Here is a 27,575-nt window from a genome sequence, read left to right on the forward strand (position 1 = left end):
TGTGCATGCACATGCATTTATCATGACAAGCAAAAAAAGAAAAAAAAAACATTGGCATATCACATGAAACACTGATCCATCCATTATCTAACCCGCTTAGTCCTGGACCTGGTCAGGGTCGCAGGGGAGCTATCCCAGCATGCACTGGGTGAGAGGCAGAAATATAATCTTGTGAGGTCGCCAATACACTACAGGGCACGCACAGAATTCACTCTCTCATGCCTTCAGGCAATTAGCCTACGTGCATGTCTTTGGACTGTGGGAGGAAAACGGAGTACCCGGAGGAAACCCACGCAGACACGGGGGGAGAACACGCAAACTCCACGCGCCTGGAATCTGAACCCTGGACCTTTTTGACGTGAGGCGACAGTGCTATTCATTGCGCCACCATATCATGAAACACAACAGACAAGTTATGTGAAATTATATATTTTTAGAGATGTCATACCATCATGTAAAAAACGAAGACAATTAAGTTCTTTCAGGTACACCCATTTGCGTTTCTGCCCCGATTTGGACTCTAAGCTCACTTGGCCCTGGAGCAAAAAAACGCACCAAAACCTTCAACAGCCAGATTTATTTAAAGTAATACAATCCTCCACAGAATGGAGTCCTTTCCTTTGTTACATTATGAGATCATGCATAATTTAGGATGGGAAAACACCGGCCCAGGAAGAGAGTGTTTTTCCCTCTGTCTGCAGATACGCCTTCCAGCACTCAATCATCGCTCATTACCGGCTCAGTCCAGACATCTGGCCCTGTCCTGGAGGCCCACCACCGTGGAGTCACTGAAATTACATGTATTCGGTTACTATCGCACCCTTCTCCATATCCCAAAATATTCTGAGCCTGTCGTGGCTGTGATTTAAAGCAGGGGTCTCAAACTTCAGTTTTGTAGGACCATGGTTTCTGCCGGTTTCATTTCAGTTTGCAGCTAAATTTGGAACAATTTTTTTTTTTGGAAACACAGTTTGTGGACTCTTTAGCCAATCAGAGACTTAAATTAAGCACTGAACTAAGTCCTGCTCATGCACCAGGTCTGGTATCGAGTCCAAGAATGGGGGAGCTGGGTTGTCTCCATCACAATCTCTCAAGTTTGCCTGCGATAGCTGCTCACTTTTCTCCCAGAATGCAATGATTGCCCTTTACCGTGGGCTGCACAGCAAAAATAATTGGCAACTAGCAATACGTGCATATCCCTGACTGGAGGCTTCATGGTCATGACAGCCCTGTGAAAACTGTATGCGGATACTGTGACACAACACCTAATACTGTACAGTAAGATCAGCCAAGGCCTGTAACACGGATTTTATTTCAAAGACCTCGTTAAGGCAGTGAAATGGAACGCAGCTGACAGAGACACGGCCCCCTGGGGGACAGGTACGGTATTTTGGTGATAATAATATGAGAAGAAAACGAACAAAGCCACACGCTGCGGGGGAAATGGGCGATCCTGGGAACAAAATACAGTAAGTTGTCACAGACGCCCAGCTATCAGACACAGGTAAACGTACAGAAATGCAGGAGGAACTGATCCCGCCGAGATGGGCACTGCTGGACACAGGATGCCTTTGCTGACCTCGGTCATTTTATTCAAATATGTGTGCGGTTTGGAGCTGTATGTAAAACCTCTGCCACTGCTGTAGACATACCAGGTGGTGAATTAAACAGAACTGATAACATTTCGGATGGAGCGGTCTCTGTTTGGAAGGGCGCTCAGTATGTTTGCGATGTTGGAGTTCTGGTAGAGTATGCGTAGTATGTAAGTGTTTTGTTTACACATTTAAGGAAGGAATTCAGGTTTTCTTATTTTTCTATGTTTAAATGTAAGCAATAAATACTGTGTATCCACATGTGAGATAGACAGGTTTCCTAAACAAACACCAAACACAGGTCAGTGGAGGCATTATTTTATTTGGCCATTAATCTTTTCTCATAACTGTAACATCACAACAGATAGCATTCTCACAACAGCACATCCACAAACACAGTCTCTGTCATTACCACCATCACCACCACCGCCACCACCTCCAACACCATTCACCATCATCACCAACCCCAATTGATGCTGTCGACAGAATGACAGAAGTTTCAGGATGGACATGAGACCAGAATGGGACACTGCACAATGTATAGGACAGGACATCATGGGGTGAAAACCACAGGGGATTGTGGGACAGACGGCAGCTCACGGAACAGCCCCCCTCCACCACACCACCCAATTTCCAGACCCTAAACTCCACTCCCAGAACAAACACTACAGCGATGGCTGCCGGTCTTCAGGTGGATTCATTTGGCATGTTCGAAGGCAGGTTTCAACACGTCCAAGCAAACATCCACCAGAATTCTGAGACCACCTGAGATTCTTCCAGCAAAAACTGTCCAGAGTTTTCAACTGTTCGGAAACAATCAAAATGGTAGCACTTACAGATTGAGAAACTAATGAAGAAATGATTCGGTTTTTCAGTCTGGAAGGGCTTTGCCTCAGTAAAGAGATTGAAAGCACACTGTAAAGATTTCGGTAATAAGAAATAAACAGACGAAGAACACTGGAAAATATACACGGCCACGTAATGACACAGCAGATCAAAATGCTCGCGCTGCTGTAGGTGGCGGAAGAGACTAAGAGATTGTACAGAGAGACACAGACATGTCAGAACTGCATTCTCTGAGCAGAGCTTCCAGTAGATACTTTTCCTGAAAATAATGATATCTTCCAGTGGAAATTCAGAAGCCACTTTGATCTCTCCAAATGCCATCGCATAATTGCTCTACCTGCTTTTGAGGCTTGGTGTTACTCTGTCCAGGCAGAAAGGCTGTGGAAGTCTGCCATACCTGTTTATAAATGAGCTTTAACAATGGAAGGTGCAGTAACATCAGCTGCTGCCTCCTGAGCTCATCACACCCAGACACTGGAACATTATTAATGAGGTGGACGGGGCCATTAACTCCACCACACATGAAAGGGGGAGGGACTAACGGTGGGTGTTTCACCCTGATAAAGTGCTGTTCAAGAGTATGGATGGGTTTGGGATTGAATGCTGAGCAGAGCAGCCAGTATCCCTGCAGGGCCAACGCATCGCCCAGGGTGAGCAAGGGTTCAGTCAGCCGGGATTTGTGCTCCCATCGCTCTCTAGCGACCCCTCTGGCGGACCCCAGGGGTCTGCTTGCTAAAGCTGTGCATGAAGTGCCTTTCTCTGACTCGTGTCTGTGTATTGACGTGTGGGCTGCGGTGTGAAAAGAAGCAGCTGGCAACATGAAGCGCTTTGGAGAAGAGAGAGAGCGCTTGTGTGCGCTCCTGAATCGGCCACAGGGCGACATGCAGGTGACTGTATGCAATTGACCAATCCGAACTGGGAGAAAAGTCATTAAACACAAACTAAAATGCAAAAATACCGTATGTTCAGCAAATTAAGTTTAAAGAATCATTAAAAAAGGGTATATCACAAAAGAAAAATCAAGCCCGATGACAAAAGCATAAAGCCTGATTCACAAACATCAAGAGCAGGAGTCCATGGTCCCAACAGCTAGATGCCTGAACAGGAGACGGCAGCAGGAAGGTATCTCACACCGCGCAGTTCCTGAAGGATAAACACAAACTGGACCAGCAAGCCAAGAGCAGTGAATCCAACATGTACTGAACCACAAACCTGCCAACACCCCTTCCACACAGAAAAAGACCAGCATGTAAAGCGGGATGATTGAGGAGGACAGAGGATGCATGAGTGAGTGACAGATGTCGGGGGTCGGCCTTAGCACACTGGGGTGATGTTCAGGTCCCAGTTAAGGCCGAGATACGTGTGCGGGTCAGACCAGTACAGCATTCACACACCAGGACGGTTAAAAGCACACAGTGCAATGAGCACCCCGACCCCTCACACAGACATTAAACAGAGCCAGCTCCCACAATGCACCTCACCCAGCCTCTCCCACACCTGAGTCCCATCTACTGCCTTTCCCGCCGTTGTTTCTTTGCGTAGGGGAACGCCGCTCAGCCCCTGAGTGGCGGCCGTTCCCGGGGGTCTCTATAGGCGCACGGTGTTGATCCTCAGGGGCTGAACGTTCTTTCCGTTGGCATGGCTCTGTCCCGGGCTGAAGTAGGGGTAGAGCCTGGCGGGGAAGCGCTCCCTGTAGGTGTACAGCCAGGACATGTCGTCGGCATTGTAGAAGACCAGCAGGCCTCGGGGGTAGTCCAGGTACACGCCCACCTTCTCCAGCTTGCTCTTGACGTTGAGGCGGGTCCAGGGCTCGGTGCAGGCGCTGTACTGGTTGCCGTCGTGCATGACGATGCAGTAGAAGCCGCGGCTGGGCTGGATCTGGATGCTGCCCTTGCGGGCCACCGTCTCGCTGGCCACGCCCATCATCCACTGGGTCTTCTCCGACACCATCACCTCCCAGTAGTGCACGCCGCCGCCGAAGCCCTCGGCCCCCAGCACCGACACCTCCACGTCGAAGCGGCGCGGCGAGTCCTGCAGCGGCTGCGGGTGCAGGTTCCCGTACGCCACGATGGTGCAGTCGTCCGACAGGATGAGGCGCTGGTGGGCCGTCAGCGGGTCCAGCGTCAGGGAGGCAGGCACTGAGGGGGGGAGACCGAGGCGGGGTCAGGCGCCGAGCGGCCGCTCTACCGCTACCAACGAGCTCATACACCCCATCCTCCAAAGCACATCGCTACGATTTTATATTCATGAAGGGCTGAGAAACTCTCATCCAGCCTTCGGACAAAAATCTGAGCTTCTGAGACTGAGGAGAGGACATGAAATATCTGTGGTGTGAACTTCTGAATATATGTGTAAAGGTAAAGTTTAAGTATATATCCTCTGAAGCTCTGACCCCACAGACACTGAGGAAATTAGGGAAAACCAGGCCCCTTCATTACAAAATTTAAAGCCCTGTTACTCAAATTACGGTCCTCAAGGGCCTTGAAGCGCTGGTTTTCTACCTTCCCTTTCCTTGGGAGTCAGGTGTGAAGATAGTCTAGCCAATCAGTAGCACTAATTGTTCAGTTAATTACCAGGGAGAAAAGAAAATGTGGGCCAGATCTGGATATGAGGCCTACTCCGGTGTGTGTGATAACTGCTGGAACTTGGATCTGCAGCCTCTGCTGCGCCAGTGATCCAGTAAACTGCAAGCCGCTCGAGGGCACACGGTACCTGGGGTTATGTCCTGGAACAGAGACTTCCAGATATTGTACTGCAGGGGTCCCATGTACTTGGAGGTGGGGAAGTCTTCATAGGTGAGGTTGGTCTCATGAATTTTCCCTTTTATTCTGAGGGTAAAGTAACAGTGAGTGAGCAGCACCCTCTGCATGCATAGGCCTTTATTATTCACACCCACACCATTTAACTGTAACCCAAACCCTAACCCTGCACGCTGCTCTGCCACACCCAACGCTTCTGTCCCGCCCGGCCCCGCCCCACGGTACCTCTCGGAGGTGAGGGCGACGCCCTCCAGGAAGTCGTGGCGGCCGGACTCGTTGAGGCGCTCCTGCAGGATCTGGATGCCCTCCTTGACGTCGCGCAGCTGCTGGCTGTAGCGCTGGATCTTGTGCTCGATGTCGGCGAGCGTGCGCACCGTGTCCGCCTCCAGCTCCTCCAGCATGCTCTTCTGCCGCTCCCGCAGGAAGCGGTGCAGCCGCTCGAACGCCTCGCCAATCGTCGCCCGCAGGCTCTTCGCTGACAGCTGCGGGGGGGCGGGGGGGGGGGGGGGAGAGAGGAGTGAGGCTGACCAACGCATGTTGTATCCCCATGGCGGAACTGTGGAGAGTCTTTACACACAGAACTGTAGAGACCCTTTACACACAGAACTGTAGAGACCCTTTACACACAGAACTGTGTAGAGTCTTTACACACAGAACTGTAGAGACCCTTTACACACAGAACTGTGTAGAGTCTTTACACACAGAACTGTAGAGACCCTTTACACACAGAACTGTGTAGAGTCTTTACACACAGAACTGTAGAGACCCTTTACACACAGAACTGTGTAGAGTCTTTGCACACAGAACTGTAGAGACCCTTTACACACAGAACTGTGTAGAGTCTTTACACACAGAACTGTAGAGACCCTTTACACACAGAACTGTAGAGACCCTTTACACACAGAACTGTAGAGACCCTTTACACACAGAGCTGTAGAAACCCTTTACACACAGAACTGTAGAGACCCTTTACACACAGAGCTGTGGAGAGTCATTGCACACAGAACTGTAGGGATATTTGTGAAGTTCCTTCATGGCAAACAATTTCAACCACTTTAAATGCCCCAATATATTGTGATACAGACAATGGCCACACCCAACTACACTACACACAGATCACACCCACACCCAACTATGCTACACAATTACACCACACAAGTTCAGTTGGGGGGGTGGGTAGGTAAAAAGAGGAAAGGAACTAGACTGGGAGGCCTCTGAATTGTGTCATTTCAGAAGATGACAGCCTCTAAAAGCTTTTACTCCGACGTGATATAGCAGAGCCGGCTTTCCTCAACTAAACACTGCTAAACACAAATATCCCCACATCCTCTCAGTCTCAACACAGCGCTGATAGCCCTGCCTAACCAGGGCCACAGCCTCTGTGTTTCTAAAGGTGTTTCTGCAGTGTCAGTGCTGTCAGAGTCAGTCAGCTTCAATGGACAGTGCCGGTCCCCTAACGTCTCAGTTGTGGACGTTATAAAATACATAATATACAGTTCTACAAATGAATGCATTAATCGGTATGTGCAGAAAAAGCTTAAGAATTAAGAGTAAATTTGCTATTTACTAATAAGACTACACCCAAACACCTCAGAAAATTCACCCCATTTTGTGAAATGTATGCCGTTATGTTTACTGTAGTAGTAATTTATCTAACTTGATTATTTTTCTTCATATAGAAAACTAATGTTCACAAATCTGGTCTGTTGATTTTGCATTGTACAAAACGCATTCAGAGTTTCACAGACATCTCCGACACGATACACACAGACTGCATTGAACTATGGGAGCTTGGGAAGCATGAAAACAGCTGTGAACACTGTTTCAAGGTAAAGCTAAAATGACAGGAAGACTTAACATGCTGCCTCCTTGATTGACAGAGGACAAGAACCTGTCCATTTTTATATGACAAGCGGCTGAGAGGATGAAGGCTGGTGCATATATTCTATTCATATTAAACATGAGTGAGGTTCTTCCTGACTAAATTGTCAGGAGCATGAATCTAACTTTTAGTAGTGCCGTTATAAAGCAGGAATGCAGTAATTTCAGGGGTGAAAGTCTACTCCCAAGAGAGACATCAAGCGCAAGAATTGCAGACTTGATTGACAACTGGTCAACAACCCTATTGGACATTAAAGTAAGTTCTACAAACCTACACGTAATCAGGTTGTAGGGCTGGGTGCAAGTGCTAGAGAGAGTCAGGGTGAAGGAGCTGAGGTCAAGAGGTGGATCTTCAGACTGCATCAGAACATAGCCAATGTCTCTGCTGTAGGAAGCTTATTCTCCCATGAAGCAGCCAGAACAGAGAGCAGACGTAACCAGGAAGTGCAGTCTCAGAGAGAGGGAGGAGCTAGAAGGAGGGGTCTGGCTGGTGTGGACTTCCTGTGCACTTATCATGCCCTGGGTATTTGTATTATCATCTGCAAACAGTAGAAACACCCTCCCCCCTTTCATTTAACCCCTTGGCATGTACTCCATAGAGAGCAAAGTTTAAATGTTCACCTGCTCCCATTATCTATGTTGTAGAATGAAACCCATGGTCTCAGCTGCTTCTGTGCTGTTCAGTTTGGGATGCAGTCCAGAGTCCAGCAGGAAGGAGGGGGGTTTACAGAGTGCCTCTGTTTGCGCTGAGGGCTGCATGTTACCATTTACCACAGCCACCGTCGAGGGGGGGGGAGGGGGGGCTGAACTGGGTACGTTGTCCCAGGCCCTGGAAGAGGGAGGCCCTAATGGTCCATGAACTAGGGGGAAAATATTGTCTTGGGCCCTTCACCTGCCAGCCTTTATTCAGCCCATGTTCTGAGTATGTGCCATTTAGGCCCATAGGGTCTGCCACAACAAGACTAAGGAAATAGTGCTGTTTGGGGTGGAGGGCGTGCATCTCCTGACTCTTTTCATGATATCTTGGGGGTCTGTGAGCAGCTTGATGTAGGGTGCAACTGTATGAGCTATGCCTGTGAGAATTACAACGTGGGAGGGGCCAGCTCTTATCCAGGTATCTATGGGTAGTATGATATGGGAGGGGCCAGCTCTTACCTTGGTCTCTGTGAGTTGTCTCTGGAGCAGCTGCAAGGCTTCTGTGTGTCCCACCTCACTGTCCTGGAGGCTGGCCAGCTGTTCCTTCATCTCCCTCTACAGAACACACATAGGAGTATAATGATTAGACACAAGCACCCTTCAGTACTGTGTACACCCTGCACAAAAGTAATATCAATTTCCTTTCAGCAAAAGGAATGAGAGAATGAAGAGTCTTAGATCAAAACCAATTAAAAATCATAACCGGAACCTGAAACAGACCGTCTCTCTACACCCACATCAGAACCAGAACCAGAACCAGGCCACCTCTCTACACCCACATCAGAACCAGAACCTGAACCAGGCCACCTCTCTACACCCTCATCTGAACCAGAACCTGAAGCAGAACCGGGCCACTTTGTTTTCAGTCTATTTTGCACCAGTCATCAATGCTGCTCCAAGACGATACAATTCATATTCAGAATGCATTTCAGTGATGCTCCCAGCTCAGTCACAGTTTAATAAGTAATGTACTGTATGAACTCAAGCAAAACAAAACTATTTCAGCAACTTCCCAAGATAAAATGCTGTTCTTTAAGGCTCACTGTACAAAAGCACTGACACGATTTCCTCAACAAAAGCAGATCTGGTCCTGAACTTCAAGTCCTCAAAATCCAGGGAGGATATACGTTATTCTCAGAGCTCGATTGAACTTTTATTCGTTTATTCTAACTTTTTAATTCATTAACAAGTGTATCCATGAAGACTCTGTTGAGAAACATGGATTGGAGAACTGGGACAAACTCTCATAAGTATCAAAAATAAGTGTGACTTGTATTGTTGCTAGGAGACCCAGGTGATGTTCATGCGCATGCATATTTATATGCTTCGCGGATATACACATTTCTTTTTTCCATCTTCTCTGCCCAAACGGGAGGGTGAGAATCACACCATGCTTCCTGATTTTTATGCAATGTAACGTAGGTTACTTATTACCATTAACGTCAGTACACTAACCATTTTTAACACATTCCCACGCTAATTGTATCTCAGAAGTTAAATGAATGCATAAATTAATATTTATAGTCACAGCTAAAAATTAAGATCTCTTGTGTCATCTTTATCTCTTAGTCACAGTCTGTGCGTCAGCAATGTGCCTGAAGCTTTACTCAAGTCTGTCGCAAACAGAAGCCCTGTCTCATTTAACCGCCATTTTCATATAAATTAGTTGTCATCATCGACCTCAAAAGACTCAGAAGATCAGTCGAGGGTGAAAGCTGCTTGATTTTTGTACTTAAAACATGCTGTCGTAACACATACACTTCCAGAAAAAGTGCTCTCAATGAAGTCCGTAGTCATTACCCCTTTAGTCATGATATTCAGCTTTTTTATGAGGAATATTAATGTCCAAAAGGACTTTATGAAACACCCAGAGACAAATCAGCAAGCTCAGCGCAAGGATTACTCCGACTCTTCAACCTTCTTTATCTTCATAACAGAATTTTCATTAATGTGATTACTGTTTGTTGCCGCCTCACATTCTAAAGAACGACAGTAAACATGCGACAACGCGACCGCGTCTCGGGACCGGCCGGTGTCAGCGCTGAGTCACGTGTTCAGGACGCCAGCGGTACCGTCCGTGCGAAGAGGAGCAGAACTCCCCCCCCCCCCCCCACAGGGGCCATTTGGATGTGGGCGGAGCTGAAGCCGCCGTGTAGCGTGATGGCCATCGGCTCCGGCCGTTATGAACCGCTCACTTTTATCACGCTTTGATTGGTGTGAGCCCTTAATGAGCCCTTAGTGGCTTTCAGGAAAGAGAGGAGGCATTAGTGCTGAGTCAGCTAAAAAACACCATAAAAACCAACATTTCAGTAAATCTGCTTAGTGCTTGTGTATGTGCGTGCATATTGTGTGTGTGTGTGAGAGTGAGTGTGTACACGTGTGTGTGTGTGTGTGTGTGAGAGTGAGTGTGTGTGTGAGAGTGTGAGAGTGTGAGTGTGAGTGTGAGTGTGAGTTTGTGTGTGCACGCTTGTATCTACACAGGCAAAATCTCCCAGTTGACTCCAAATAACCTGTCAATATGTAAAACGGCAACCAGCTGTAACCCCTGCGCACGCCCCAGTCCATCTCAGCCCTGACCCTTTCCCAAAATGCACTGGGGCAGGGGCGGAGTCTGCAGCCAGGCGATTCTAAACCGCTGAATGCGCATGGTGCCTGCCGGCTTCCCGCTGGCTGCAGGGCCGCGCGTTCAACCCCAGTCCGAAGTGCGGAAGCTGGGCCTGCCTCTTCGGGAGAGTACAGGACGTACCCCGCTCAGCTGCCGGCTGCGCCGCCGGCCAGGAGCCATTACCGCCCCGCCGCGGCGCCCATGGAGGGATGCAGCAAACGGCATCGTCCAGACAACGGAACAAATGCTCAAGCGTCAGAAAAGCCGCCGGCTGACAGCCGTGAAAAGGGGGAGATTCCCACGGACCAGCAGGGACCCGCAGACAGATCCCCGGCTCAGCTGATGCTCCACCCAGCGCAACCGCACGCGCTCAGTTTCACGCCTTACGCCTTTTACGCTACATAGAGAGCACACGCGTGCCCCGCGCCAACTTTCCTCCGGGAGCGCTAGCGTCGATGTCGCCGATCGGACGATGATTCCTACAGGTAGGCGAGCGGTTTCGCTTCCTCACACCCTCACTGAAGTGTATCCTTGTTTATTTATTTATTTTTTTACATCCCAGCCACCGAATGGTACGTCACGACTTGAAGACACTCCTCCTACCGACTGCGCGAAGCCACAGAAAACCCTCAGTTAAAGCAGTAACATCCTTAGCGGAGTTTTAGATTTTGCGTAATAATAATATATCCTTAAATCAGGTTTACACTGAAAGTCTAGAGAGCATAACACTAAATTATAATATTTGTGTTTTTAAAAAATGAAAAACTTTATTGGCAAAAGTTCCACCGGCAAGCTCAATACATCCACCCACACGAGCTTCACCCTGATGTTACAGATTGGTACTTGTGGCTTGATCTGTTTCGCATCGGTGTCATGATTCTCCTCAGGATGGAGATGGAGGCTGAAAATCGGGCCACAGGAGAATCGTAGGCGATGATGTCATGTTTACAGCCCCCTGCTGCAGTGTCACTGCGAAGGATTACAGGAGTCAATGTGATACCGCTATCGATCAGCACACAACAGCAAGGGCAGGCTTTCACTGAGCTCCTGACACGCTGTGAGGAAGGGCAGAATACACAGGAGCGAGAGCAGAATACAGGCCGACCCACACGCACCTCCACCATATACACACACTCATGCCTTATACACACACCCCCACATGCACGCACACCTCCACATTACATACGCAAACACAGACGCACGCACACACAGACACGCACGCATGCCTGCCCACACACTGGCTTCATTAACATCGTGGATTCCAACGTCACTGGGTCATGACTGCCTCTGTCACCAGCACTCACTGTCTAGAAGCACGAGGCAAGCGCACTGGAGTGGGATGGGGCTGGGGCTAGTTAAAAAGACAGGAAGCCTGCCTGTGAGAACCTCTCTAATTGAGCGCTGTCTGCAGGGGGCAGTGGTGGGATTAAAGCTGCGTCTCAGGAGCCAGGATTATAGAGCAGGGCCCTAACAGGATTACCCCCAGACAATAGAGACCATACTGCTGAGACCCCAAAACACGTTTCGAAAAATCCCTCAGGGAAAAAAACTCTGAACAGTCTGGCACCACCGACATGCATTTCACAGACTTCACTGAGAAGCGTGTTCCTGTCAGTTAAACTGTAGGACGATTAGAAGGCCAGTTTTACTAATTTGACACTCAATAAACACTCTCTCAACAACTCACACAAAGGATGTCACCTCCCACAGCGCAGTGTCCCATCAACAAGGGAAACTCGCTCAACTGCACTTTGTCTAGAAGCAGGAGTGCCCCCTACAGGTCCACCGGAAAATACTTCCAGAAGAAATCTGGACTCTACAGGTCACCTTCCGCTCATGTACTGTCCAAGCACGGCCCTGTGTAGCTGTGGCCAGGAGGCAGGATAAGGCTACAGAGTGGCGCAACTGCTAACGATCCCTTAAAATTCACATTCTTCTCTGATCCATGGCAGACATTCGTTTCGGCCATTTCATTCCATCGAACGCTCAAACATAAATGCTAAAATCAGGACTGGGCACAAACTGGGGATAAAATAAAATGGCACGTTCTCCTATTGTGATTCCGCCTGCAAATCCAGGCGATTTTTCACTGACTTATCTTTCCGAGTCACTGACCTAACCGACCCCGATACTAAGCCCAGAGTTACCTCAGCGGTGACCCGAGCGTGACTTTCGCCTTCTGCCTCCGACCTGACAGCAGATGAAAGGCGGACGCGGCGGCGCGGATCAGAGAGGTCGGAAGAGGCCGGCGGCCATGAGTGGGAGCGGTAAACCGGCGCAGATGGTGGGACGGTGGGATTCTGGGTTTAAATCCCGCCGGACTAATTTACATAACGACCCGGCCGGCATGGTAACAAACTAAACCTCATCGAGACTCCGCACACCGGGCGGGAATCCAAACGGTGGAGTGAACGCGGACACGTGGGTGCAGCACGCAATTCGCCATTCCCATATCTCATACCGGCATTCCCAAAACTCTGTATCACGCGGGGTCACCTGGACCTCCTGTTTACCAGCACTGTGGCAGTGAGAGGAGGCTCCACAGGGAACAGCGTGCACAGCGTCCCTCTCCAGGTGTGACAGCGGAGGGAGGCACAAACATTAACTCCAGACGGCCATCTTACACCCACTCTCTATTGAAATGGAAATACCTTCTGAAGGTTTTAATGGCTTAATGCATGGTGGCCTTTAAGGAGTACTGTATTTTCAGATTCACGCTTCACCATCTAAAATATTTAACCAACCGAATCGGGGAAAAAGGCTTTGATCCACTTTGTTCTCTTGAACATAAAGAGGCCACAAAAAAATCTTAATTAATCCACTCTAGTGACTAAGTACAGTATTTATAAAATTGATTTATTCATGTCTTAATTCACATGCGCAATCTCCACACTGTGAAAAAAAGATCATTTGTATAAAATAAATATTTCACACACGGAGAATACGCAGTATCCTGATTATGCAGCACATTAATCAGACATGACGTCACATAAATGAGTGGGGGGGGTGGGGCGGGGAATTGGCATTTGATTGAATTGCTTACATAAACCAGACATTAAAAAGAGCGTGGCTGAGATTAAAACAGCATGCCATATCAACGTCAAACAGGCAGAAACACCCCCCCCCAAATTTAACGTTTTAACGGACCAGCATCCAACAGCTTATCCTGCAATATGAGATTATAAGAGAACTCCTCACACTTTAAATGACTTCATACCACATAGAAGGGTTTATAAAATTTATTTTGAATCTGTAAGCCAAAAAAGGACAACAAACATGGCGAAGGACAGGAAAAGCTTTCGAGGAGAGACCGTGCGGCTGACTCCCAGCCTATCAAATCCGTGCGCGCAGACAGGGGTTTGACTCTTAGCCGTCACGCTTTCTGCACTGTGATAAGCCTCTGGGCGCTCCTGAACAGCGATAAAATGTTAAAGGAGGGCAAACTTCCCACTCTCCTCCAAAAAAATCGAGAAAAAAAAAACTAAATAACTAAAAAATGATGGTGCTTTGCCCAATTAAAAACATTTTAAAAGAGTGTAATGAAGCAAAGCATGTGTTGCTCTGAAAGCGGTTCGGCAACATTCAGGAAAGTACCACTCAGAAGAAAAAAAAAAAAAAGTCTAATGTGAACACGGGACAACCCTGTTTGCGGTTCTGTATGGCAGCACCTGAGCTCTGCTCAACGGCATCAAGAATAGACACTCACAAGGAGTCAGGAAGACGTTAAGAAGAATTATTTTCACACAGAGAGTGGTCAATGTGTGGAATAGCCTGCCAGGTCGCGTAGTAGAGGCAGAAACTCAGGGGATTTTCAAGACTAGGCTTGATACGGTGTTAGAAACTATCGAGTCTATAGGTAATAAGAGCACTAAAATAAGGAAATGGCAAGCAGGGTTGGGCTGAATGTCCTGGTGTTGCGTTGCGTTGCGGTGCGGTGCGGTGCGGTGCGGTGCGGTTTGGTGTGGTGTGGTGCGGTGCGGTGTGGTTTGGTGATGGGCCCAACGAAGGCACAGTAGCCTCTAACAGCTGCCTCAACCCGCCAAACTCAAATTAGCGAGTGGCTAACATGGCTGCTGGCACAGAGACCCAGGTCTCAGCCATGTTCTGAAAATGCAAATGTTTCTACAAAAACGGAGGGCAGTTGTCCGGTTTAAAAAATCAATGACTTAACTTTTAACATTACTCATGTTTTAATATACATGTTTCTTATAGGCTATAGCAAAGCTCAACAAAGATCAGGCTACATTAGGGTGGATCATGTCAGCTATGATCCACTATTATATTTTTCAAAATGCTGTTGATTGGCTTTGCATAGGACCAAATTAAATGGGCAAAACTTGCCCCACTAACTGATAAATGTATCTGAGCCATAAGCTTCTTTGAAGACACTTGTCTCAGTAGCTTGTTTGGAACCCCTGCAATGCTCTGTACTCACCCTACCTTCAGACTAGCCCTGCAGAAACTTAAAAAGGGCAGTTTAATTCCATGGCTGTTAATTTATAAGGTGTGACATTTTCAGTTGTGAGAACCAGGCTGAGGTTCAATAGGAAGCCCTGCTGTGACGGAGGGAGCACGGAGAGAGCCAATGAAAAACAGCCAGAGGGTCTGATGGTGACTGAGCACTAATGAAAAACAGCCAGAGGGTCTGATGGTGACTGAGCACCAATGAAAAACAGCCAGAGGGTCTGATGGTGACTGAGCACCAATGAAAAACAGACTGTGGCTTTGATGGTGACTGAGCACCAATGAAAAACAGACACCGGATTTGATGGCAATTGAACACCATCAAACACACTAACATCAAGTTAACCATGTGTGTGTACATTTAACATTTTTTCTGTTGCCCTTTTCATTGTCAAACAAAAAGTTTTCCTACCCACAGGGAGAGAGGCAGAGATAGATGAGTGTGATACATGTGCACATGCACACCCACACCCCAGCCCCACCCCCCACATCACCAGATCCTGCCCCATTGATAATTAAACATGATTACATCCATGTGTGGGCCCTCCTACACAATTTTACAATCTAGGCTAAATCCCCTTAATGAGCAGCACGTGTGTTTCAGAGCTAGCATGGCATGGCTGGGGGCTAGCTGGTGGTCATCTTGAAATGAACTTGGGAGCCAATGAGATTGAGAGGGGGCAGAGGACAAAAGGAGCATGCACTATTTATATTTCCCTATATATTTCTTAACAAAATTCTGACTCAACTGGAACCAAACGTAACGATTATTTATTTTCTTGAATTAAAAAGGAAGTTGCTTTAAAAACAACCAACGCTACAGGTTAGAAATTTTGCAAATAATGTCATGAACCATTGAAAGCAATATTTATCTGCTTCCCTGCATTCCACATTTGTTGTATCCACCTTTGACTTCAATTTTTCTAAATGTACACATACATACAATTTAGCTGATGCGTTTCCATGGCAACGGTGGTACTTTAACATGGCTTGCCTTTGAAGAGGAAGGGAACAGGTATTCAGAGGCTGGAACTGCAATCCCCCATAGGCATGACACTGCACGTCTAGGGGCTTAAATAAAACACAGCAGTGCGACAGCAACGCACTCTGTCAAATTTAAATATGCAGTGATGAGTGTACTATGAATGGGCTGACAGTTCACTTCACATATTTGCTTTGCATTTAAATCAATGCATTTTCAAAACAAATCACATGGCGCTGTTCTTAAACTGTCTGGATGACAGTGAACAGCAGCAGTCTGGTTTTGTGTGTTAAAGATTCAGATGGAAATGAATAACATGCTTTTTTAATGATTACCAAGCTCTCTGCATCTGCCTACTGAGAACCAGGAAACAAGTAATCTCCTCCTTGTCTGAGAGAATTGCTTGAGTACAGTGAGCAGGGGGCAAAGGGACTGGCCGAGAAATGTGGAAATGAGAGCCAGTGGTTAAAGGGGTTTGACCGCCCTTCTGGACAGTGTCTGGATTCCTGGCTGGCTACCAAAGCTGCTGTTGCCAAATAAAAAAAAAGCTAAGTAAGGAATGAGCTTACAAGCTGGTGCCCTGACGGTCAGGGGGTGGGTGGTGGACTGTATGTTGCCTCAGGACTGGACTGGGTGGGTGGAGGGTCCATATCTTTGCCCCGTTCCCCTCCCATCTCTTAAAGCGTGTGTGTGTGCTCTAAGACACCCGCATGCTCTAAGACACACACATGCTGTAAGACACACACATGCTCTGAGACGCATGTGCATTATACAGGAGTGCACAACTAACCGCTCTGCAGCACTGCTGACTTTGCCAGCCTGTAGCAACCAATGAAATGTAGTCTCAGAAACATATCACCACCCCCCCCCCCCACCAAAAAAGCAAAAACAAGAGACCATGAAAGACACTAAACTCTCCAATTTTCTGTACTATGACACACTGCCCCAGATGTCTGCTGTATTCAAGTAAACATACTTATCCTGAGATACATATACAATGAGGCAATGGAAACAAACAGTATTGAACTCAACGGCCATGGAAGGTCTAAAAAAAAATCTGAAATAGTACGTATGTTGGTCAAAATGTGGAAACAGCCTGGAATCAACACGAGAAATGGAGGAAACACAAGTTGGAAAAGCGTACGAGAGTACAGTACGAGTTCCTCCGTGTGGCTGAAGAAGCCACTCCCTCTATGAGAGCCCTGTTTTCCGTCCTCAGGATCTCACTGGACACGCTGCAGAATCTTGCCTCAAAGTCCTAACCTTTCTAAGTGTTTCTCCCAGTCGCAGTCCTAAACGTCGGCCAGGAAAACTGGTCTGCCCCTTCCCCGTTTGAGCAACTCCAGACACCAGCGCCGGGGACAGCAATTTGGCCAATTAAGAAAAACCCCCACGTTACCGCAGCTGTGTGCTCCAAAGGGCCCTGAAAAGCCACTTCAGGTCTTTCATGCTATTGTTCTTAGGGGAAGCTCGATGACTGAAACCTGCTCAGAAAGGGTGCGCGCATTTCACTTAACACAAAGGCAGCCAAGAAGAAACAACACTGCAGGAGGAGACGATGACAATGAGGAGTGAGATCCTGTAGGCCAGCACTAAAACTCAGGCATTTTAATAAGCCAATTAATAATTAACCAACCGATTAGCCCTTCACAGGGATCCGATGACTTCAGCATCAACCGACGCCAAGGCTACAGGGCAGCTTCTGTCCTGACTGACCCAACAACAAAAGATAAAAACGCATCGCCTCAACACAGTAAACACAAGGGCCTTAGGAGAAACTTCAGACGGCAGGCCTTGCAGCCCAGCAAGGGCCAGTGCTGGGTTATTATTCATTTACAGCGCGTCCTGCACGACGGCAACAATACAGCTCAAGAATAAATGCGGCGCATTTAAGATATTGCACCCGTAAGAATAAGTTAGAGCCTGACCCGCACAACCCGCCTGAATATAATTAAAACGGCGCAGCGGTGGGCACAACCTTTAGCGCTGCCCGAGATAACATTTTTCACCGCTGCAGAAAATAGGCAATAAACGCTCTCCTTGGTGAGGCGGAGGCAGAAGGCAAACTTTTAACTGCGTGCTGGAGGAAAATACAGAGCGCTGATCTGCTAATTACGGCCTGTGTCCCTGGGTTTGTGTCTTCTTGACGCCTGTTTGTTTCTCCCTCCCTTTCGTTCCATGCTTCAATATGCACGCAATATTTTTCTCATGCCCTTTAGCAATAAACGGAGCGTACGTCTTCAATCGCGTTCTTTCTCTCTCTCTCACACACACAGGCACACGCACACAAACGCACGCGTGCACACACACACACACACACAGCATTTTACAAATGCGCATATTCTTTTACTCAGGAGGAGGTGTGTCAATGTTTGTCCAATGCTGTTTCACCATCATTAAGACCACCACAAAACATGGGAAAGCAACATGTAATATGCACGGATACAAACCCCATGCAATACATAATTTAAGGTGCATTTTGTGTATGGGGCTGGAAATGTTTCCCTTTTATAAAAATTCCCTGCGGTTGTGCTTACGCAACAGTATAAAGTTCTAGGGAAATAAGAGAACTCGCAAAAAAAAGTCTGTTCTCAATGATCCACAGACTGCAAAAATAACGACCTCAGATAAGCGGGGAGGCCGAGAGGCACGGGCCGATTTATCACCCGGAGCACAGCCGCAGACCAGCAACTACGGAGCCCCAGAGACGAGGCAGCTCATTTCACAACAGGCCAGACCAACATCTCTAAATAACATCCATCAAAACTACCAAGGTTATCCAATAACATCCACGGGCTTCAGCAATGTATTAATATCCCTAATGTGCATTAAACGATAGCAAATATTAACCGGCTTGTTTTGGCAATGCCCGATTGTTATGCTGAGGTAAAAAGCAATAACAAACAGAGGATATGCAAATGGCTTTTTATGAAATGCAAAGTTGATGGATGAGCTGGACAGTGAAGCCAATCACAGGCAGCTTCCCTGGGCATCTGTCCTTGTGCAATAACACTGTCTCCAGCAGCTCCTTTTTTCGCACGCACGTGCACACTCTTGTTTATGCTCCGCTCCTTCACTGACTACAATTGTATCCCATAATCCTTTGATGTCAAACAGGTTCTTGGAGTGCAACTGAGGCATAATGCAGCAATCCTAGAAGGGAAAGTTTGAGTACAAACTTGAAGTTGGCTTGACTAGTAGAAGGAGTAAATAGACTAATGTTAACCAAGCAGCCTAAATTAAATGAAAACACATCTAGCTCTGTTATAAATATGAACAGACTTTTGTAAATACACCATATGACCAAAAGTATCTGGACCCCCCTCAGTCTGGGGCTGTTTTTTATGGTTTGGGCTGAGCACCTTAGTTCCAGTGAAGGCAAATCTTAATGCTACCGCATACAATCACATTCTAGATGATTCTGTTCTTCCCCAACAGTTTTGGGAAGGCCCTTTCCCCCGGGCACACAGTGAGGTCCATATAGAAACTGTTTTGTTGAGAGCGGTGTTGAAGAACTTGACTGGCCTGCATACAGCCCTGAATTCAACCCCATCCAACACCTTTGGGATCAATTAGAAAGCCAAGCCAGGCCTAATCGCCCAATCAGTGCCTGACCTCAGTAGATTTTGTCCGTTAGAAGCTTTGCAGGAGAGACAATCTGTATCTGTGGCAGCAGCAGCGGCCGATTGTGACGTGTCGCTCACATTCTGAACGTTCCACCAACATTAATCAATTGGTAATTTTTCAATATAAAATGGCGAATCTCTCAAATAATATTTGAGCTATTGACACAAAAAGCACAAGCAACGCACAGCGTACAGGAGGAGCAACGTGCAGAAAACTGATGTGGAATAAGAGTAAGAAGAACTAATAAGGAGTACAGGAAATTGGCTTTTTCAAGCCCACTTAATTACTTTCAAGTTGCCTACAGGTTTATTAGCAGCTGTCAGTGAGAAATGAGGCTGCTCTGTAAGGGCTGTTGGCAAAGACTGGCCCTTTAGGTGAGTGCATTTGAGTACATTAGAAAAGTGCATGGGCTCAGCTGCAATGCTTTCTGCGTGAGTACAGATCACTCAGTGGGGACACGAGAGATACGTAGAATCGGGGACTACAAATGGGTAAAGCAGAGAGGGGAAAAAGAAGGAGAGAAAGAGAGTGTGAAGGAGAGAAAGAGATGATAAGTACGGCTGATGAATACGCGCTCCAAAAGATCACTTGGTGATCCAAATTATGTCTGTTGCCAATCGTTTGACATTCTGGTGTTGACTCACTCCTTTGAATTGGAATGATTTTCCTGAACCGTTTCATCGTTCGCGGTTGAAGGCGCAGCTGATGGTGAGTGACTCACAGCTGCAGTGCTGGTTATGCAGACGGGGGGGCACCGAACAGGGCGTGCAGAACAGGAGCCGCTTCTCCAGCAGAGCACTCCTCTGTTCCCCTCACTGACGGAGAGTGGTGCTCGGGTGCCCATCCGTTTAGGACCAGAGAAATACATGACCGCCCTACATCAGCCCTCTTCTGTATTCTGTGCAGTTATAAAGCGTACCGTAGTCGCAGTGCTGTTAAATCTCATGTATTTAAATTCTGCATTGAAAGGAATCCCTTCTCATCCTATCACCTGCAGAGCAGACACAGAAGCTTAGCTGCCCCGAAAGTTCACCTGCCGTTTCAAAAGATACTCCCGATTCTAATTTCCCCAGAGCAGGAAAGGAAGGGAGACGCAGAAATGCCCCTAACGCTTCCAAAAGGACATTCGGCAAATGTAACGTGCGCGCCGAAAATGTGTGCCAGCCAATGGCCTTCCTGTTTCAACCGAGCCAATCAGCAAAGCTGAGAAATTCTCAGAGACCTGAGTGGAGGACTGAGAGAGCTAGTCGCAGCATTGAGGCTTGCTGTCCATCACAGGCGGTGAGATGTTAGTGGGAGTCTCCTCTGCGCAGTGGGCTGTCCCAACAAAATACACCTTAAATGCTCAGTAGGCTAAACTCCAAGAAAATGGGCTGATTTTACTTTACATAGTGCTGACAGCTCACAGTGACGCTGCTGTATTTCCTCAGTTGAAAGGCTTGGTGGACTGCTCCAAAGCAATCAGCCATTTTCAAGCGTCAACAAGTTTCAGAAGAAAACCAACACAAACAGGGTGAGCTTTAGTCTGTGAAGCAGGACCAAGCAATGATTCTTCAGCAGGGACCTGGTGATGTCACGCCGTGGACATGTTGTGGTCGCGCTGAGGTCGCAGAGAGTCTGCAGAACAGCGCAGTGGCTTCCCAGCTCGGGGCGCCAACCACAGCAGAAGCTTCTTCTGTAACGACCTCAAGCACTCCCACTCCCATTCCCAGTGGCAACTGGACCGCGCAGATCGCTGTCACGAGCGCGGGCACAGCTGCCTCCTCATCCTTCCCCCTGTTAAAACCCCTCCCGCAGCCCACGCACACGTGTCCACCCCCACTTTCCCCCTGAACATACACAAACACACACATACACGCACCCCGCCCGTCCTCATAATCCACATCATTACATCACTACTGGCCATTAAGGTCAGTTCTTTGTATCCAACATCTTGTGAGAGAACAGTGTATTGCCGTGGTATTTGTTCCAGTACCATAGTGACCGGTTGCCGTGGTGCTCGTTCCTGCAGTATTCTACGAGGGTGCCTGCGGTGTTTGCTCCAGCGCCGCGCAGCGACTGTTGCAGTATTACTTTATTCAGAGCAGCCTGTCCCATTACGGGCTGCGTTTCGGTGAGCGCTCGCTGCCCTGAGCGCCCGTGGCTGATCTGCGATTGTGCTCGCCAGCTGTTCCGCGGGCCCCAGTGCACTGTGGGAGCTGCTGGGTGCAGTAGACGCGGTTACATAAGCCCTTTAAGTGGCGCGCGTCAGTCTCTGATCTCTGCCCATTAAAACCGCACTTTAGGATCACGGCCCATCGCGAGTGCGAAGTGACCGCCCTTTGACTCGCCCACTCCCGTAAATGTATATCAGACCGCAGCTATGCGTAGCGGCCTTAGAGCTCAAGAACCTTCAGCTCTGAGGCAGTTTACGCAAGATCCTATTTCACCGCTGTCCTATAATATCGAGTCACGTTCAGAGCCCCAGCTCTGCCATTAGTGCCCTTCATAGCTCAATTTGTTCAGTAGCGTAGCGGGCGAGCCCAGCGCACAAAACCACTGCAGCATCACTACCTGACCCGTTCGACATTTGCATGGGACGTTCTTTCCACCCCTTTTGCCAAATGAATAAATGCAATGTCAATGTAAACGGTGATCAGTAAAACGCATGGACCCAGACTGTAAATGTACGCCGGGGGGAGACATTTTCTCATAATAATTCATCTTCTCCTCGCGGCCCGTGTTACAGTTCAACTGTACGCAACTTCAAAACTAAGGGGTCACAATGGACCATTGGCATGGGGAGGAGGTTCAGACAGACTCTGCTCACAGTGGGTTATTGTATTCACTCGGCACGCGCTTACATTTCAAGCATTTTTTTTCGGCCATGCAGAACAAACATCCATCCCCTTTTCCAAATATTCTCCAACAGAAACGACTTCAGCTCAGGGCTCCATGTTGTGTAATCTTTTTTGTCACGGCAAATTAAATGTCCCTGGACCAGCGCGTTATGAACCAAATTAGTTCTCAGTTCCATTCAAATCAAGCCATGTAAAACTCGAGCCGTCTTCTCGCTTAATTGTTTCTGGGACAGCTTACTGTCTGAGTTTCATCTTGAGACATGAAATAAAAAGAGCTGCAGAAAAGAAGCCCCGCCCACTGACGTGTCACCGTGGTCACAGTGGGGTGGACCAGCCCTGCAGGCTAGCGGCCACGGCCAGAACAGCCTTCAACCGAGACACGGGAGGGCGGTTAATCTGCGTGACAGAATCCGAGCAGATGCTCAATTATGACAACCTCAATTGCAACATCCACTTCAGTGACCGATGAACTTAAAAACACTGTGCAAGAAATATATCGCCAGAACTGAAGGGAAATGTAGTTCTGCACATGTGAATCGCATTCCTCACTAGCAGCGTAAGACCAAAGAAATCTGCCAGAACATCGCCAGGGAAGACCCCTTCTTAAACATCTTTCCTGTAAAAATAACTGACTCCAATGGATCGCCCTATCGCATTGTTAGCCTAACGCAATCAAACATTTCAGACTTGTGCCAGTTTCAGTTCCAGTCCTGTAGGAAAGCACATCGCCCCCCCCCCCTCCATTTTCCTGAGCTTTATTTAGTCAAAAGAGCTAAAAGGATGAAGGGAGGGGGAACTATAGTTCCATTAGGGAACACCTTTCTCTTTGAATGTGCTGACTGAAGACATACTGCATTCCACAGGTTTTCATAAGGATTGAAACCCAACCACAATATAATAACATGGAATTCTAAAAGAAACACGCTCACAGGAAAGGTTTAAAAAATGAATCAAAATATGTATATATTATTAAGTAAATCTTTACACCCATTTCCTTTCGCCAACAGCACACCCAGACATTTGGCACAGAAGTGCACCGGTAAGCCCAATTCACTTTACACAATAATACACAGGCCTGCCCATTCAATCCCACAGAAGGAGCTTTTCTTCATAGGGGAACCACTTTCATCTGCACATGAGAGCAACAGTGGAACGCCCAGGGAAATTACTTCCACTGATCTCCACTTCCTGTGCTGCGGGGCTGGTGGGTGGCTCATCCCGTTAAGACACTGTACCACTGCATGGATGAGCCCCACGGCTGGAACTGAATCGAGACTGGACCACACGGGGCGGCCATAACTCCTAGCAGTACCGCCCAGGTAAGGTGGGTTTTCGGTAGGCAGGACCACCCGCGCACCTTGCTAGCGGTATCCAGCATCACATGAGCGACACGTTCACTCGGTAGAAAAAATAACCACAGCGACCATGTCCCCTCGAGCTGCGTGGCAAGGGTGACGGTTTACGGCAAATTAAATCAAGTCCTGACACCAACTTGAGTGATAATTATGCCACGGGTTTTACGGCACAGGGCAAGCGGTAATGGGAAAACCAGGACTGACGTAAACCAGAACCACGCCCGACATCTCTTTGAGCCCTAAAGTGCGCACAGCACACATTAGTGAAGTCTCTCCGACCAAACTGTCTGATAAATGTAACACCAGCACCAATTAACACAGCAGTGAGGTTAAACCTCTGAAGCTGTTCACACTCACAGCATGCAGAGTTTCTGGCCTGCTCACCCCATCTACAACTGTGATTACATCAGCGACTGGCCAGATACAAGGCAGCAGACAGACAAGTGAGTGAAAGCAAAACTAATCCGTGTAAGGCTTCAAACCTCCTAGAAATACGAGAAAAATAGAACTATGGACTCCATAGAGGGAAACTCTCGATGGCAACAGTATGTATGGTGTGGAAGCCCATTGGCAATAATGGAAGAATTCTTTCTTTCAGGCCAACGGAAAAACGCTTACTGTTTCTCTTCTAAACAGGTTCTAAATGCAGAGCCTGCTCAGATGCTGGTGATCCTTATCACCGCGCTTGCAATCAGGATGTTTGGGACATTTATGTTTGTCACCCACGAAAGACAACTCAGGATCAAACATAAAAGACATAAGTAAAATACTAAAACAAACGTTTACTGTTTTCTCCTAAGCAGTTGAGTTCTCATGTAGCCTAGCTGAAAGGACACTTATTCGCGCGCAGACACAAACATACACACACACACACACACACACACTCTCTCTCTCTCTCTCTCTCAAGCTCATCCCTTATCCTCTCCGCATCCCTTGCCCTGTTTACACCTGACTCAATGTGCTGTACAAATGAATCACAGCTTTGTCGTCAAAACAAACATGCTGTTTCTCCCCACGTCTCTACAATAGTAACATTTACATGTTCACACACATATTAGCCTACCTCAACCATTTTTAACCTAGACAAAATTCATATAGTTATGTTGGTTGATATAATCGACCACGTGAAAATGCATAATTTAGGACACCAATACGTTTCAACAGAACTGCTCCATATATCATTTTTGTATAGATGCATGGCAGTGGATGGTAAATTGGGAATTCTCTGGGTCGCATACGAGGTTACTGTAATTCACTGATAATGGCAAAGCAGAACCAATTTCTTGTCCCACAGGCAAAAAACTTGGATTAACGTTATCAGCAAAAGAACGATTTGGGTTGTCGCGGATTAGCACAGAGGAGCAGGCAAAGAGGGAGGCCCACCTGTATTTCTTCGAAGGCCTCGTCCACCGTGGTGACCTGGTGCTGCTCATGCAGCGCGGGTTCGTCACAGAAGAAGCACACGAGGCTCTTGTCGCTCAGGCAGAAGAGCTTCACCTTCTCGTGGTCCTTGCAGGGGTAGGGGCTCCGCTGTGCGTTAAGGATGGCGTCCAACGGGAAAGCGGAGTATCTCTCCACGATGTTAGACAGCTTCAGGCTGGGAGAGAGCAACGGGTCGGCAAAGGTTCGGCGGCACTCTGGGCAGTCGCGGACGCCGTGGTGCTCCTGTCGGCTCCAGTGTTCCGTGATACACTTTCGACAGAAGTAATGCTCGCACCCGAAACTTACTGGGTCTTGGTAAATACTCAGGCAAATTGAACACAGGAGCTCGTCCTTCAGACAACAAGCCATTTGCGGGAATAAAGACCAAATAGAACCAAATTATAACGTAAGTAATTTTAAGTTCCAATAAGATATTTAGATGCAACTATGCTATTGTACTACAGCACCCTGTAAATGTATTTCTTTGGTTAAATATTATTAAGACTGCCGTTTTACTGGCATGGACAGTGAAATGGGCCAGGAGATCCTGTGCTGAACCACATTGGTTTAAATATATTAGAGGTAATTATCCATCTGTGCTCAAGGGGATTCGGTCTTCCTGCAGGAAATAAGAAAGATAAAAGTAATAAGCATACAAATCCTGTCCTCTGGGGCAATTTAACAGTTTTGTGATGGTGGGGAATTTGAATGCGCAACTGCAACAGACGGCGACGCCGACTCCCTACAGTGTATAGAACTTATTTCATGTGGTTGCCTAGGGTGTACCAACATAAACATATGCTGAAGACCACCCTCCAAAGCGCCCATGGCATGTGCAAGACTAAATAAAATGGATCAATTTATAATGAAACATGACTGTCAGATTTAAAAAGCAAGATGTAATTACAATAGTGATGGGACAAAGAGGTAGTTTCGGCGCATTCATAATTTTTTTCAGCTAACCGGCTAAAGGAACATTTAGAATACAACAGCACGTTGGCTAGCGTTCTCTCTTCCTCTATTAAAATAAGTCTTGATTGAACAAAATTACATTTTAGTATTGTCTTTTAGCACGAGAACTAAAAGTGATGTAAAACAAAAAATGTAATCAAATCATCAAGGACATTTAAAAGTCACAGAAAATATCATCTATCACGGACATCAAATTTACTGACCTGCAGTTCCTCTTGTTGAGCACCTTGCCCGCAACCAGATCTGCTTCGGTCACAGCTACCTAGCTAATCAGCCCAGATATTAGCTATCTTAAACCTGCCACTGTTCTCATTCCTTCTGAAAACAATTTTGTCGTTTTTGCTTCTTTATTTTACAGTGCTATTTTGTTTCAGTTGCTCAGTTAGTTTGTTCTATTTTCAAAGCTGTTCGCTTATTTTTTTTTCTTTCAATTATTTCTGTCCAGCACTGCAACGTCCACGGAATCCAATCGGCTGCTTCACTCCGAAACCTGCCTCAATCCAGGAAGAAAAAGAGCAGGGCGATGGAGCAAACCAACTAAACACCTGCAGCCTCTGCGGGGAGGGGAACGAAAAATGTCTCAACTAGTATCGAAGTCGAAACTTTCTTTTGTCACAAAGACAACGAATCTATTTAATGTATTTGTATAAATGTCTTGTGCGTTTTAAACTAGACAAACTAATATATGGGTGAGGAAATTTCCGCTTTTGAATAAATCGACGAACTGAAGGTACCCTAATGAATGATGGAACAGTCTGGACCTCCACATTTCCCCATTGTTTGTTCGGCTTTACGCTGTATGCCTTAGATGCAGGTCACTGTTGATGTCGACGTTGAATTGCCGAGGAAAGTCATGCATTTGTATTTGTAATTATTCGCATATGTGCATTTTAATCCACATTAATTTTCAGGTTACTAGGCTATACGAAGCAGCTAGATGAACACCAGTGCCGATTAAAAAATACCATTGAAGCTCTGTAAAAATGCCACAATAAGATAAAACCGAAATGTCATCATGTCACAAATCGATTATATATGTTCGATAAAAAACAAAACACGCACACACATACACAAGTCCCGGATTGCTTGTGCGGTTATTTTATCTGTTGCTGAAATCACGTTTCTAACCTTTCCTGCGGGGAGGGGGACGGTTCCCAGCGCCTGCCCATTTTGCGATGTACCCCATTCATTTCATAATAAAATAACATCTGTCTTATTATTGTTACTGTCATTCATTTTCATTAATTCATTTTGTTAATATATATTCTGTGTAATAACTGGTGTCTTAAAACAGTTTATCTCGATTGAGGCGCCCATTTCTTTGTTTGAGCACCTGCCCCTCAAAAAGACTGCATGGCCCTGCTTTTCAGTCATTACATTTTTTTTGGTATGCTTTGAGTTCTAGGGCGCTTACTGAGCACTTTAAAAGCGAGAACTCTTGTGAAAATACTCAACTTGATAAGCGCACAATTAAAATACTCTATTTGGAGTGAAAGTAAACATATTCATGACATTGGGATCGCAAAGTGTCATT

The 27,575-nt window shown here is 47.0% G+C and overlaps 1 protein-coding gene and 1 long non-coding RNA gene across 2 annotated transcripts; one reads left to right on the plus strand and one right to left on the minus strand.

The window, feature by feature from the left end:
- Positions 1-1,894: 1,894 nt before the first annotated feature.
- Positions 1,895-25,438, minus strand: trim62.1 (tripartite motif containing 62, tandem duplicate 1). Its single transcript, XM_064304972.1, has 5 exons — positions 25,031-25,438; positions 8,234-8,329; positions 5,423-5,679; positions 5,151-5,266; positions 1,895-4,576 (listed from the first exon to the last, which is right to left on the minus strand). Exons 1-5 carry the CDS (start codon positions 25,436-25,438, stop codon positions 4,026-4,028), a joined length of 1,428 nt encoding a protein of 475 aa, XP_064161042.1. The 3' UTR covers positions 1,895-4,025.
- LOC135237651 (uncharacterized) lies at positions 25,338-27,257 on the plus strand. Its single transcript, XR_010324886.1, has 2 exons — positions 25,338-25,475; positions 26,487-27,257. It is a non-coding gene; the product is annotated as an uncharacterized LOC135237651 (long non-coding RNA).
- Positions 27,258-27,575: the final 318 nt, after the last annotated feature.

Source organism: Anguilla rostrata, chromosome 13 (genome assembly GCF_018555375.3).
Source record: "Anguilla rostrata isolate EN2019 chromosome 13, ASM1855537v3, whole genome shotgun sequence".
NCBI lineage: Eukaryota > Metazoa > Chordata > Actinopteri > Anguilliformes > Anguillidae > Anguilla > Anguilla rostrata.

Excerpts from the sequence above, each read along its gene's own strand:
- trim62.1 (XM_064304972.1), bottom strand. The coding sequence starts at position 25,438 with ATGGCTTGTTGTCTGAAGGACGAGCTCCTGTGTTCAATTTGCCTGAGT. Across the intron at positions 8,330-25,030 it reads AGGCCTTCGAAGAAATACAG|AGGGAGATGAAGGAACAGCT; the intron begins GTGGGCCTCCCT and ends TGTGTTCTGTAG. Across the intron at positions 4,577-5,150 it reads GTTCCAGGACATAACCCCAG|TGCCTGCCTCCCTGACGCTG; the intron begins GTACCGTGTGCC and ends TCCCCCCCTCAG.